The 14,042-nt window shown below is 35.8% G+C and overlaps 2 protein-coding genes and 1 long non-coding RNA gene across 3 annotated transcripts; 2 read left to right on the forward strand and 1 right to left on the reverse strand.

Moving 5' to 3' along the window:
• The first annotated feature begins 2,015 nt into the window (after nucleotides 1-2,015).
• Nucleotides 2,016-2,673, forward strand: LOC113338277. Its single transcript, XR_003354710.1, has 2 exons — nucleotides 2,016-2,129; nucleotides 2,339-2,673. It is a non-coding gene; the product is annotated as an uncharacterized LOC113338277 (long non-coding RNA).
• A 731-nt stretch (nucleotides 2,674-3,404) lies between these two features.
• LOC113338216 (LIMR family protein At5g01460-like) lies at nucleotides 3,405-9,053 on the forward strand. The gene is made up of 14 exons (XM_026583672.1): nucleotides 3,405-3,965; nucleotides 4,078-4,163; nucleotides 5,561-5,679; nucleotides 5,932-6,042; nucleotides 6,271-6,369; nucleotides 6,459-6,581; nucleotides 6,819-6,881; nucleotides 6,976-7,040; nucleotides 7,596-7,705; nucleotides 7,792-7,906; nucleotides 8,001-8,066; nucleotides 8,287-8,397; nucleotides 8,479-8,545; nucleotides 8,628-9,053. The coding sequence occupies exons 1-14, from the start codon at nucleotides 3,616-3,618 to the stop codon at nucleotides 8,673-8,675; spliced, it is 1,533 nt and encodes a 510-aa protein (XP_026439457.1). The 5' UTR covers nucleotides 3,405-3,615; the 3' UTR covers nucleotides 8,676-9,053.
• Nucleotides 9,054-9,956: 903 nt separating this feature from the next.
• LOC113338218 (inositol 3-kinase-like) lies at nucleotides 9,957-13,071 on the reverse strand. The gene is made up of 2 exons (XM_026583673.1): nucleotides 11,846-13,071; nucleotides 9,957-10,515 (listed from the first exon to the last, which is right to left on the reverse strand). The coding sequence occupies exons 1-2, from the start codon at nucleotides 12,719-12,721 to the stop codon at nucleotides 10,213-10,215; spliced, it is 1,179 nt and encodes a 392-aa protein (XP_026439458.1). The 5' UTR covers nucleotides 12,722-13,071; the 3' UTR covers nucleotides 9,957-10,212.
• Nucleotides 13,072-14,042: the final 971 nt, after the last annotated feature.

The raw sequence follows: 14,042 nt of genomic DNA on the forward strand, positions 1-14,042 counted from the left end.
AATGTTGGAGATCCCCAATCAAACCTATTTATGTTTTCTAAATCCAACTCCTCAAAGTTACATAACTATCCTACCTTTGTGGTGGATAAACTATTTGGCATAAGCACTTGACCAATCATCCATAAAATAAAAACCCGAACAATTTCATCTCAAATGGTTCGATAGCCACTCCACCCTTTCCTTTAAATGTCTTCAACCAATTACACATATCTACACATTTGATACCACCACTCCTCTTGCTCAAATAGGAGGACACATCAATACCACGAATTATGTTTTCCCCATTCTCACCAATTTCTTCTTCACTATCATTCGGCTTCAAATTCTCATGAATATCTTCTTCATCATCACTTTCTTGCTCGGTTGCTTTGGCTTTCCCTTTCCCCTTTTTCTAGTGCTTTCTTATTTTTCACGGCTTTCTTTTTCTCGGCTTTATCGAAAATAAGTTGAGCTAAATTGGGTAAAAGGTTTTCAACATACTCCAAGCAAGTTTCTCTATTTTCCTTATCGCACCAATTTACATAATCTAGCTTTACTCTTTTTCCTACTTCTAAACGCGTCAACCAAGAGAAGTCATTGGGTGTGAGCCCTATTTCAAATGTAGGAAAATGAAAAGTATTTGTAGATTTCCAAAACCGCTCAACAATTGCGTGTGTGAGTTGATGATCATCTTTCGAAACATTTATCTCAAGTAATTGACCCAATCCACATTGGTCTACAAACAACTTACATTTTTCATTTTTACATACAAATTATGCATATTGCTCCATCCACCTCTAAATCTAATTGAAGGTTCACCATCTACAATGTCAAGAGTGTTGCATATATGATTTTCTTCACCTTTAGAAGACAAAATAGTATAATCCATTGTTATCTGTATGAACCCTAAAACAAGTGTCATTAACCATCTATCAAAATTAAGCTATAAATCAATCAAATTAAAACAATGAGACAAGAGCTAAACAAAATTAATTCACTCAACATTAAGATTAAGCTAAGAATCATACCTTTAATTCGCTCAATTATCCCAATTAGCTCAACACCTTCAAGAATTTAGAAAAAAATCAAATTAAGGTAACTTTTAACCAAAACCTAAATAAGATGATGAAATTAATATCAATAAACGATTTTTTTGTTAGAATAGGATTTACCTCTACTCGTTAATTAATGGGATACATTTATTTTTGCAAGAAATCGGATTGCTTATCGTTTTTGAAGATTATAGTGAAGGAGAAGATGAAAAAACCATGAAAATGTTGAAGAATAATGAAAACATCCAGGAGAATTGCTCCTAATATCGACTTCCTACATAAACGGGGGACCGTCCCCCGTTTGGATTTTTTTTCTTTTAGACGGGGGACTGTCCCCCGTCAAGATTTCTTTTTATTTATTACGGGAGACTGTCCCCCGTAAGGTTTGAAAAAAACTATTAAACAGGGGACGGTCCCCCGGCTAGTCCTTCTTTTATATTTGCCTATAGTGGCCATACTCGTTCATATGGACGAGTGGTCGTTCATATGGACGAGTGGTCGTTCATATGGGCGAGTTATTCTCCAAATGGAGACTACCCATACCCTTTGCTCTAACTATAACTAATATAATAATTACTTTTATAACCAATTAATCATTATAAAATCAGTTGGAAATTGAGTTTAATTTTACTTCAAAATGATTATTATTTGTCTTACTTGATACGGTAATAGGCCTCAACTCAACCAAGTTGTTTTAGTCCAGTCTTGGCGTTTTAGTCCCAGTCCAGTCTCGGCTAGGCCTGCACAGAAACCGAACCGTAACCGAATTAACCGAATCGTAACCGCAACGAAACCGATAATCCAAAGGTCGGTCACGATTTTAATTTTAATAATCATTAGATCTTCGGTTCGACTAACGGTTCCACCATTAACCGCACCATAACCGAACCGGAAAACCGATATATGACAACCGTTGATCTAATTATATCACGAACATCCATTTATTCCCCAAATACAATAAAACCTAACCCTAATTCAAAAAAAATCAAACTTTTCTTTTCCTCTCTTCTCCAGTCCAGCAGCGACAACCACCATTCACCGCCTCTATCATCGATTCATGAAGAACAACCCTACCATCACAAGAACAACAGATAATATGTAGGAATGATTTTATGATTAATCACTTATGTTTGAAGGATTTAGATTAAATCACGAAAGTTATTATCTAAATATGCATGATATATCTTTTGTTTTGAGTTTGGATTTTGGTTACTGTTTTTGCTTAATTTTTGATAAATAATTGGATCTAAATTTCTTTCTGTTTTTCTTTTTTTGAAGTATCATGTTATGTTTGTATTCTTTTACAGGAAATTGGATCTGTTATTATATGAAGAGAGAAAGAAGGTATGGTTATGTTGATGGGAGTAAAAGATAAAGAGTTTCCAGAGATAGTATGATATGGTGGATCTGTTAAGGGGAATCGTGATCAATTAACTAGTTCTGATTTTTTGAGGATGGAAGCTTGAAGGTTGCAATGGAATTAGGGCACTTAATTTGACTTATTCAGTGTTTTTCTTTCCAAAGTTTGTTGGATAAAACTTTGTTTCTCCATTTTAATGGTTCATTTGTTGAATGTGTTTGGAAACCACTTGAATGTAATGTAAGAAAACTACTTCATTTTAATGGTTCTACTGTTTGTACTTCTTTTTTTGTTCATAATTTTTCCATTGGTATAAACCGATGACAACCGCACCGTAACCGAGTAGACACTGTTAGTTTAAAACCGCACCGAAGAATGAACGGTTCGGTTACAGTTTTGATTCTCATAACCGCTGTATGTACAGTTTCTTCAATGATTTTAGCTAAAAACCGAACCGACCGAACCGTGTGCAGGCCGAGTCAGCTCTACGACTCTAAAAACGGGCCCCTGGCTCAGCTAGTCATCCCCGTTCCCCAAAGTTTAATGCGCTCCAGGAGGTTACAGGTTCGAGTCCCCAATGGCGTAATATTGCAGGAATTAACATGGAAGGTAGTGTTAGTTTGCCCCCCTTGTGACACAATCTCAGCCCCTCCTTCCGCCGTTTCGGCTCCCTTGGCTAGTTTACCCATGAAGCTCGCTGGTAGATTAGCACAACAACCTGTTCAATTAATGTAATAGTATGTCGTTGGAGCTTATCTTGTTAGGCTTCCAACTAGTTTCATGTAATAATAATAAAAAAAGAAATTTAATAAAAAACTATGGCCTGCCCCTAGCTGGATTTACTTTGACAGGTTGTCCATCTTCTGTTATCCTCCGCGGACAACATCAAGCGCAAACTACCTAATTTACCCTAATCAACCTAACCACTTCAACCAACACAAAACATACCACTACCAAGGACCATATAGTAATTAAATCTTCAAACACAACATACGATTCCTTCCCCAATTCAAACCGCATGGAAGAAAAAAAAAAGAAAATCTCTTTCCCATTTCTCCTTTCTGTCTTTTTTTCTTTACATTCTCTCCTCCTAAATTTCCACCCTAAATTTCAGATCAGATTAAACCAACACTTTTTCACAAATCAAAATCGATCAGTCTACAAGAGATCTGATTCTGTGAAGATTTTGGTTTTTAATTGTTCGGTTTGGAATCGAACCGAACAATGGGGGATTTTAACCTAGCTTTGGTAATTGTTGCGATAGTTGTGACAGTATTAGTATTCATCTTCAATGTATACTTATTGATTAATTATCAACATCCAGATGATGCTAACCAGGCATATTTCCCTAAATTTGTTGTTGTTTTTGGTCTATCTGTTGCTGCTATCTCTATATTGATGTTACCAGCTGATGTTGCTAATCGACAAGCTTGTAGTAATGCTATATATAATGGAGCTTGTAATCTTACTTTGCCTATGAAGACTCTTTGGTTGGTTGTTTACATAGTTGATGCTGTTCTTGTTTTCTTGGTTATTCCTTTCGCTATGTTCTTCTACGAAGGAGACCAAGAAAAGTATGTATTTCTTCTTCTTCACCACTCTTTACCTTTTCGTTGGTTTCCTCTATTTCATTTTTTGATTTTATACGGTGATTTATGAATTGGTCATTTCTGTCTATGTTTTCAGGAGTGTAGGGAAAAGGATAAAGAGCGCGTTATTATGGTGTGGGACGTCCGTGATTGTTTGTGGTCTTGTGCTTGGGATTTTATATGGTTAGTTGTTTGTTGAATTTTGGGTTTCATTTCATTAGTTTTGATAAATGTTCTGCTGGTGCTTTTACTGAGATGAACTTCATAGAAATTGAACTCATTTGCCTAACATTACATCAGCTATATGAAATACTATTGTTTGGTTACAAACTTTGTGCACTGTCACATCCAACTTGGATTTTTTTAGGGTCGTTTGAAAATGTGGTTGCTTCTTATGGTGTTAATAGGCCTGCGATAGTGGGAGTGGTTTTGAGCTTAAGATTAACGTGTCCATTATTTTTTGGATGTGGATATGGATATTCCAAATATTAGACATTTGGTCTTGTGCCAAAGTTTATCTGCGTGAAAGAGAAGTTGTTTCAGCACTTGCTTTGAAAACTATGTAGCTAAAATGCTGAGGTCACATTATTTTTAGATGAACATCCTATGATTAAGCTGGTTCAGCACTTTCTATGAAAACCATGTAGCAAATGCTGAGCTCACATTTTTTTAGATGAGCATCATATGGTTAACTTGCTTTGAAAACCGTGTAGCTACAATGCTGAGGTGACATTATTCTTAGATGAGCACCATATGATTAAGTTAGTTCAGCACACTTGCTTTGAGGACTATGTAGCTAAAGTGCACTTTGTCACATTATTATTAGATGAGCATTTATATGTTTAAGTTGGTTAAGGCACTGGCTTTAAAAACCATGTAGCTAAAGTGCTTAGATGGACATCATATAATTAAGTTGGTTCAGCAGACTATGTAAATAATATGCTCAGGTTACATCAACATCATATAATTAAGCTTTTCAGCACACTTGGTAAGAAACCCATGTAAAGAAGATACTGATGTAACATCATTTTAGAGGAACATCTTGTACCATAGACAAATGAGTGGTCAGATGAAACAACACAATAAAATATCTATTGGCAGGATTGGTGGGAAAATTATCTCTGTAGGAGGGGCCTTTAGGCACCCATGGTGTTAGTGCAACACTTCGTCAAGGGAATTCTGTACTTCATGGTGGTTCTTGGGCTAATATTATAGTGGTTACCAGGACATGAATGTAGGAGATGAAATTGCAAAAAGAGTTCCACAAATAAAGGTTCAATGTTGTAGTGCCCTCTTCATTTCATCAGTAACACTGTAGTTATCGTGGTTGACCTCTTAATTTTCTTAAACTGAGAGGACTAATGGTTTTTGCATGATTTTCTTATGATGTTTCCCAAGTATGTCATGTGACCACGAGGGATACTCTTTTGTAGTATGCTCTATAGGATTATGTACAGTACGTATAATCAAAACTCTTAATGGAACTTAAATCATTTTAATGTGCTTGGATTCTCTCTTAACTACCCCATATTCATATTACATCTAATTCGCCATTTGTATATCTCTTTGCCTTGTTGCAGGGGTAATTGGGAAGGTAGATTTCACAGTCAGGCACCTTTCTTCATCCGCAAATAACTTTCCAAATGACTGGAAAACCTTCTCTAGCGGTCAACCTTGTGGAAACTCAACAAATCACCAGGTACAATCTTCTCTATTTGTAACTTTTTTCACAATTTCAGAATATCGATCCATTTGCTTTAGATATATGGTTGTTCCCTGTTTTTCCCCATGGTGTGTGAACATTTTACGTAAGAGCCTTTGTGATAAAGTTCCTCTGGAATATAATGTAGCATAATGTAGATATCGATCATAATGTAGCATCACTGTGAATTCCGCATATGATGAGAAAGTAAATCTCATTTCTTTCTTAATGGTTGTCTACTATGGTCAGTGCTCCGCATACACAGCAAATGCTGCATCAGAGTCAACTTGGACAATGCGCACTACATTCCCTGAATATGTTGTCGCTCTTGCTACCATTGTGGGATCAGTACTTTTCTCTGTAAGTTTTCCTTGCAATAGCTTTATCTTGTGCTCTGCAATCTATCTAATCTAATTTGGTACCGCGTAATCTGCTCATCTATTGTTGGACCTCGTGAAAGACACTTTTTGAAACTTGTTTAAAAATATAGGTTTCTTCCTTAAAATTCATTTCACGTTACTTCAACTTACTTTCTTTGATGTGTTTATAAAACTCAGTTACTTAAAACATCTTCTCAATATCCAACAGATATTTGGTGGCGTTGGCATTGTTTCCTTGCCTTTAGGACTTATATTTTCATTTATTCGGCGTCCAAAGGCTGTCATTACTCGCTCACAGTATATCAAGGTGCGTTTGTGCGTCAATTGAAGTTTTCGGTGCACGAGATCACATTTTATATACTAGAGTTACTTACAGAGCGTCAGTATTAATTTCAGGAAGCAACTGAGCTGGGAAAAAAAGCAAAAGAATTGAAGAAAGCAGCTGATGCACTCCGCCAAGAGGAGAAAAACGGTGCTAAGGGGAGAAAATGGCGCAAAAATGTCAAGGCTGTTGAAAAGGTAGTACATGTACCACCACTTATGATATGTGAGGTTTAAATATTCTATGCATTGGTCGCTAATGGATTTTTATGAGGTAGTTAAATATTCTAATGTAAGCGACTGTTTTTCTGATGACTTGTCATCTTGCTCACTCTGCTAATATTCAGACTATCCATGACATTGTTTCCGCATCTTTTGCCAATTTGATCTCTTAAATACTAAAATGCTTGTTGGAATTGTTGTTTTAATTTTTAGGAGTTGCTTCTCTTAGAAGAGGATGTGAAAGCTTTGGAGGAGATGTATCCTCAAGGGGAAAAGGTGATGACTTTGTCATAATTAGCCTGAAGATCAACAGTTGCCATATAACTGTTTCTAACGTTATTTCATCTCATTTGTTTACTGATTTATCTAGGCGGAGACTTCTTGGGCTTTAACTGTTATTGGTTACTTGGCAAAACTTGTGTTGGGGGTTCTAGGGTAAGTTCCTTCATATCATATTATCATTGTCGAAGCACTTTTAGTTTGGTATCACAAATATGTTTTGCTACTAATTTGTGTAACATGCTTTATACATAGGTGTATAATAAGTTAACAAGCTACCAGTTGAATCTGTAATGAAGCATTAGAACATTTATTTATTGTTGGAACTTGGAATCATCTTTTATTTTTCCTCTAGGAATATAAATTGAATCAAGTTGCTGAGTGAGGGATGTGTTACCCAATTAACCCTTGGTATACACTTTTTCTGTGTCCTAGAACTGAGCCTCATAGGTTAAGTCTAAAATGTATCCAAGGCAACTCTTCCCCTTTAGAGAGGCTTTGTAAGATGATATAAATAGATAACCAGCTGAGCCGATGCATCGTGTATCGCCCTTTTGAGGAATATTGTACGAAGGTGTATATGTACCATTCGACCTCCATTTCTTTTCTTGCATGTGTTTTTCTTTTTTTTCCTCCCAACCATTCTATAGAATTTAGAGAATTCTGATGTTGCGTCACGATTTCCTTGTATGTTACTTTTTTTTTCTCCAGGTTGATTGTATCGGTGGCATGGATTGCACATATTATTATATACCTGCTAATTGATCCTCCACTTACCTCTTTTCTAAATGAAGTTTTTATCAAGCTCGATGATGTCTGGGGTATGTCAGCAGGAACTCTTGTGCATAGACATTTCTCATTGTTTTCAAGGGTTTTAATCTGATGTGCACTTCTTCTCTATCTACAGGTCTTCTAGGTACAGCTGCGTTTGCATTCTTCTGTTTTTACCTTCTGTTGGCAGTGATTGCAGGGGCCATGATGCTTGGTCTACGATTAGTTTTCATAACAATCCATCCCATGAAGTAATAAACCTTCCCTTTCAATCTTAAGACAATTTGTCACATCTTTTCATGAGCTGACAATTTTTCCTTTCATTTTAACCAAATGTCAATCTAGATGGGGAGCAACTCTTATGAACTCGTTTCTTTTCAACGTCGGACTCATCCTCCTTTGCTCCATCAGGTCTGTAGATTTGATCCTTTAAGTATGGACATTTGGAGTTGGAAACTTTTATACTTGCGTTATTTCTGAAACACTTATTTGGTGTAGTCACATTGGAAACTATATAGTTAAGAAATGTCTAGGTCTTTTATTTGTCTAGAGTTCATTTAATATGATTTTGAATTTATTATCTTGGTAAAAGGTGATTAACTTGTTGTCATTTGCTCTTGTGTTTCTGCAGTGTAATTCAGTTCTGCGCAACAGCCTTCGGTTATTATGCTCAAGCAACTGCTGCGCAGGAAATATTTGGCCACACTTTGCAATCTCTTCGCGGAATCAAATATCTCTACAAGTCGGTTACAACTAGGCTTGGTACTGTTAATACTAATTATTCTTTTGTGCTTTACTGATTTGTTTGGGTTTTACTTTTCAGGTATAACATATTTCAAATTGCATTCATTGTTCTAGCAGGACTGACTTTTATCTACTATGCAATCTTTGTAAGTCTGGTTTTATCATTTAAATCTTATATATATGAAATGTTAATAATGAACTCTTACAAATTGCAACTATTTTGTTTAGGGCTGGAGAAAGAGAAAACCTAGTGGGAGGTTCCAACTTGCCACATAAATGGTCCTCAAGTGATCTGCAAGTGCATCCAAAACTTGTTCTGGTTTCAGATTTGGTATTTGTAAGGCCAGCTTTTGTTTCCATATTGTCATATCTGGAGAAGCAGGCGGTTTATCAGAGTGTAAATTTGATTGCTACAGTGGGAATACTTTGGGAGTGTTAGTGCTGCTGTTGCTGGTATCTTTTCGAGTATTTGTCTTAGTTAATCATTTTGTTTGTACTAATTGTATTACGATACCAGGTTATATGTGCAGTGAGTGTTTTTTTTCTTTCTCCTGATGATGTATTTGCAAACCAGAAAAAAAATCTTGTACTCTAATATATGATGACCAAAGCAGAGGAATATTTCATTAAGATTGTGCGATGCATTAATGCCAAGTACATGTTGTACTCAAGCCAACTGCCTTTTTTTACCAGTTAAAATTATTCAAAATCCAGATTACATGTCACAAACAAATTCCAGTTTTCATAGAAACAGTTGTTGAATACGGAATGGTACACCTAACGCTTAAATCCACAACATCTTACCTTCTCTTCCTTGGTATAATCAGTGAACATCTTCTCAAATTCCAAATCTTTGAACTTATTGTTTCCAAAATCACACACATTGGGTCCATTTCCAATACAGAGCAAGGAGTTCATCTTCAGTTGCCTTCAGATCTGCTTTTGAGTATGTGATTCCTCCCATACCAATACCTGTTGAAGTAATAGACTTTTCTGACATTGTGCTGGTTGACCTCTTTCCTTTCATCACCTTAGAATAGGATTTGCTCAATACTTACTTTGATATAGAAAAACTCACAAGAGAAGAATGTGCATGTATATCTATATCAAAGTTAGCTACAACTTCTCCTTGAATAATCATTAAGGAAGCTTCATGTGCCATTAGCTAGCTATTGTGAAGTTTCCCCCTCACTAGGAAAGATACTCTCGAGTAGGTGCTTTTAAAAATTGTGAAGCTTCATCTAGTTAATAACTAGAAGAAAAGAAAAAAAAAATATTTGTTGAAGCCGAGCCATGTCAGATGCTTATAAGACATGCTGCAGTCAATTCACCATAGACAGCAGAAGTTTGGTATACATGAGCTTTGCAACCAAAATGATCATCAATTCTGACTTAAACGTGTCTTTAATTGTTACCTTATGCTGTTGTTGAGGCGACATACTACATCAACATTCCATACGAAGGAAAACTTCGTCAGCTACTAACTTACATATCCCGTCTCTGAGCTCAATGCCCAGGAGCTTAAAAATTGATGAAAGGTATATGGATCAAAGGATGTTAAGCATGCCATTCGGCCAACTACCAATAACATCAGTAAAAGCACTGCAGAGGTTGGAAGGAACTTTATGTATAAACTCTTACAATTTCTGTTGTAACGGGGTTTACATGTAAAATTAACATCTCTCCACGGCGATCATTATTCAAAAAGAAAATTTTGAGGGTGAAGCTCTTCACCCCTCCCCGTGTCATGGTAATTGGCTTTCAATGACTGGAGATGCACCATGGACAGGATTAAGTGTTAAATTATGTTGTATCATGGTAATTGGCTATCAACGACTGAAGCTGCTTCTTTATAAACAGGAACAAGTGTTAACTTATGATGGCTGTTTATCTGGTATTGGTTGTTCTTCTCGCTTGCTTTAGCAGGTGAATGCGGAGAGCCCAGAGGATTTTCTTCCTCACTGTTGTGGTTGGGAAGATGTTCCGTAATTGAATTAAGGAATTCTTGGAAACCGAGGTTTTCTTCTATGGACGTGTTTACCTCTGGCTCCATATCTCGTCTTTCACAATGGTCGATGCATATAATTCTCCTCTGATGCAGCTCATCCTTGACTATCTGAGCAAAAGAAAAGGAATCATAAAATATTCAGAAAAAAATATAACTCTCATACCGCACAAAAGAGATAATCACAAAATCAGATACTGGCAATGCCATTATCATCAAACAGGTGCACGAATAGCATAAATTTCCCCTACTTTTCCCACTTAAGTTCAATAAAGATGTTACTCGATTTGGTGACACTAATTATTAGTTAGCAATATTCACTTGCAGCCGTTCAATGTCATTAACATAGAAAATTCATGACTAAGTCAAATCTTTAGTTTCTTACGAAACTGCAGCCAATTTAAGCCATTGTTGAAGTATTTATGTCAGAGGACGAAATCCTAGGATACAGAAATTGTGGGAATATTTTTTACGCAAAGCAAACCAACTAAAAAACCTCGCATTCCTTCACTCACATAACAAGTACAGGTCCTATAAATGACTATATACCAAATTTCATATTTTAACCTCGAAGTGTAAGAGATATCCTACATGTGTACTTCATGGTTCAGTTTATTTTAGACTCACATTACCACTCTAACAAAATGCAGTATAAGCTGAAGACCAGAATGGACATGCACCACCAGAGTTTATGATTACTTTGTTATCATCACGGACCCCAAAAAAAAACTACCTTTATGTCATTATCCCCCAAAACAACTTCTTCACTGCATGTATTTCCAGACCAGGCACATGAATATGTTTCAAAATCTCAGCTAGTTAGAGAAAATCCACATCCAAGCAATCTAAATTTACCAGATGAGATGCTAGATCTTGGGCATAAATAAAAGGAAAAGTACAGACGTCATGAAAGTAGTGTTTCTATAGATAAAGAAAGGTTTACAGCAATATAAAACTAAAGTTTATGTCATTATGAATATCCAAGGATATAAACAAACAATGCTCCTATGTCTATAAGGAAGACCATTTCCACTTAGGTAGGTATCTATTTGACAAGGAATCTTCTATTACTAATCTATTAAACCATTTGGCCATCCTTCTAACTATCTTTTTATAAGTAATGTTGCCAAACCATGTTAGCTAATTTCACAACTCTAATCATTCTAGAAGCTTTTCCTGGATTCATGTATGTGTATTCGTTCTACGAGTTAGTTGGGTAAGAGTTTATTTGAACTCTAGCTATCAATTGTCAGTGCCACCTTTCGCCCTTAAATTACATTTCATTCAATTTGCACTATCCAACACATCCTAATTAGCACATAAAAACTAACCGACATAGACAATTCACATGCTGGATAGAACACAATTAACCTAGTATATAATACTACAGTATAAATGAACCAAAACAGGAGCAAACAAATCGGAAATAATGTAAGCTAACCTGCATCAACCTCGAATCGAACTTTGGAATTCCGATTTGTCCAACAGTTAACGAACCGAAGAAGTTCCCAAGCAATGCAGCATCTGGAACAGGCAGACCTTGTATAAGTCCAGCAACCAATCCCCCTAGGAAACTATCCCCAGCACCAGTCGGATCGATCTGAACAGCCGAGAAAGGTGAAATTTGCAACCTATCATCCTTTGTATAAACCCTACACCCATCTTTCCCATCTGTTACAACTACACAACAATGTTTCCTTGCTTCTTCAATATCAACAAAAAGTGCTTCTTCAGCTGAAGCTTTCAAAAACCCAATTCTAGGTAGTAAATGAAAAAACCCACTTTCTTTCAAACTAACAAGTTTTACAGTCCCATCAATTGAATCAAAAACCCTAATCAAAGCTTGAATATCAACAAACACAACATCACAAATATCAATCATATGTTGTAATGTTTCGGGCAATATCTCACCACCAACACCTACTGCTAAACCAAAATCAAATCTTGATGATGAATTTGGAAGATCAGATACTGAGATTGGATCACATGCATGAATTCTTCTAAGGGTTCTTTCTTGATTCCCATCTGATGAAAAATATGCATGAAAAAGTGTTGTCATTGATGATGAAGATGAAATAGGTTTATGAGTAACTGAGTTATAATAAGCAAACTCAAAACCCACTTTTGAAATGTAATCAGAATCGATTTCGAGATAATCAAATACATTTGATATGAATGAAGATGCACCCCCAAGACTTTCACCAATAATTTTATCATCTTGAATTAATACATCATGACAATAATTTCCAACTACTAATACTTGAGCAACTTTCCCATTCCCCAGCTCTGATTCAATTTTTCCTACTTCTTGAACCATGGCTGGGATTGAAAATTGAAAATCAATTTGGGTTTTTTCTTTACCTTGGTGATCTTCAATTGCTTCAATCCTGATTTGATCTGCTCTGTTCTCTGGATAAATTTGTGATTTTTTTTTTCTTTTTCTTTTTTTTTTGATTTCAGAATTTAGGGTTTGGGAATCAGGAGATGTGGAAAAGGTTGGTGTTGGTTAGTTTTTTTTTCTAGTGGATTTTATCTTTACGCGCGCCAACAAATTGAGTTTTTCTTCTTTCTATATGCTGACACAATGACACTCGCTCATATAGATGCGTGATGAGAGCGATGCCCGAGAGAGAGATTGAGATGGTTGGTGGGGTAGAAAAATGAAAATGGGAAGTATCTGATTCTTGTTGGAAATCGGGAGGAATCTGATTTTTTGGAAGAGATGGTTTAAATTGCTTTGAGTTGCGAACCTAAGAAAGTGATGGCTGATTTGATGCTCATTTCTTATTTGTTGTTCTATGCACAAATCTCACTGTTTTTCCGCTTCATTATATGATGCATGTTACAAGGCCAAGTACTATGGTTTGTCATATTGTTTGGCTCTAGCTTAATTGTAGCTAAACGAAATTAAAATCACAAAGTTTGTTAAAAAGACCAAAATCAATAATTTTTGAGTGAAAAAGACATGTAAAATTTGATTTTGTTTAAATGGACAAGAATGTAAGCCATGATGTAAACAATTTCATCCTATCCATTTTGAAATATTGGATGCATCTAGTTTCATCCTCGCTCTTTTTTAAGTTTAAGCCAGGATGAATCCAGTTTCATTCTTGCTATTTTTTTGGTGTCAATTTCACCCATACTAATTTTTACTCGTCCATTTGAACCATGTTTTAAAAATATTTGGACAAATGACCCGTTTTCCGTTTTAAATTAAGTTAAACCTCACTATGGAAAAATGGCCTATTAGCTTGGCCTAACTAGACGGAAACTCAGTTTCCACTCAAATTATAGAGTTTTGAAAAAAGGGCATATTAATAAACCTTTTCATCCTTCTAGAGGAATTAGACAAGGTGATCTTTTATCCCATTTTCTTTTCATCATTGTTATGGAAGCATTATCCAGGAAATTAGCTTATTGTGAACAAGCTAAATTACTCACTGGAGTTAAAATTGTAAGAAGATCCCCTAAGAATAACCATTTACTATTTGCCGATGATTGCCTTCATTTTTGTAAGGCTAACTTGACACAAACCAGATATCTTCTTGATATCATTGCTGATTCAGTAAGTGCAGTGGTCAGGTTTTAAATTTCTCTAAATCTTCAGTTATTTCAGCAATAATGTGATCCCCTCAGTT

The sequence above is a fragment of the Papaver somniferum genome, unplaced genomic scaffold, assembly GCF_003573695.1.
Source record: "Papaver somniferum cultivar HN1 unplaced genomic scaffold, ASM357369v1 unplaced-scaffold_19, whole genome shotgun sequence".
NCBI classification, from domain to species: domain Eukaryota; kingdom Viridiplantae; phylum Streptophyta; class Magnoliopsida; order Ranunculales; family Papaveraceae; genus Papaver; species Papaver somniferum.

What these genes read in the sequence shown, in the direction of transcription:
- LOC113338216 (XM_026583672.1), top strand. Translation starts at nt 3,616, where the DNA reads ATGGGGGATTTTAACCTAGCTTTGGTAATTGTTGCGATAGTTGTGACA. An exon ending in CTCGCTCACAGTATATCAAG is followed by an intron (nt 6,370 to 6,458) that starts GTGCGTTTGTGC and finishes TATTAATTTCAG; the next exon opens with GAAGCAACTGAGCTGGGAAA. An exon ending in TGTATCCTCAAGGGGAAAAG is followed by an intron (nt 6,882 to 6,975) that starts GTGATGACTTTG and finishes TGATTTATCTAG; the next exon opens with GCGGAGACTTCTTGGGCTTT.
- LOC113338218 (XM_026583673.1), bottom strand. Translation starts at nt 12,721, where the DNA reads ATGGTTCAAGAAGTAGGAAAAATTGAATCAGAGCTGGGGAATGGGAAA. An exon ending in TCGATTCGAGGTTGATGCAG is followed by an intron (nt 10,516 to 11,845) that starts GTTAGCTTACAT and finishes TCTTTTGCTCAG; the next exon opens with ATAGTCAAGGATGAGCTGCA.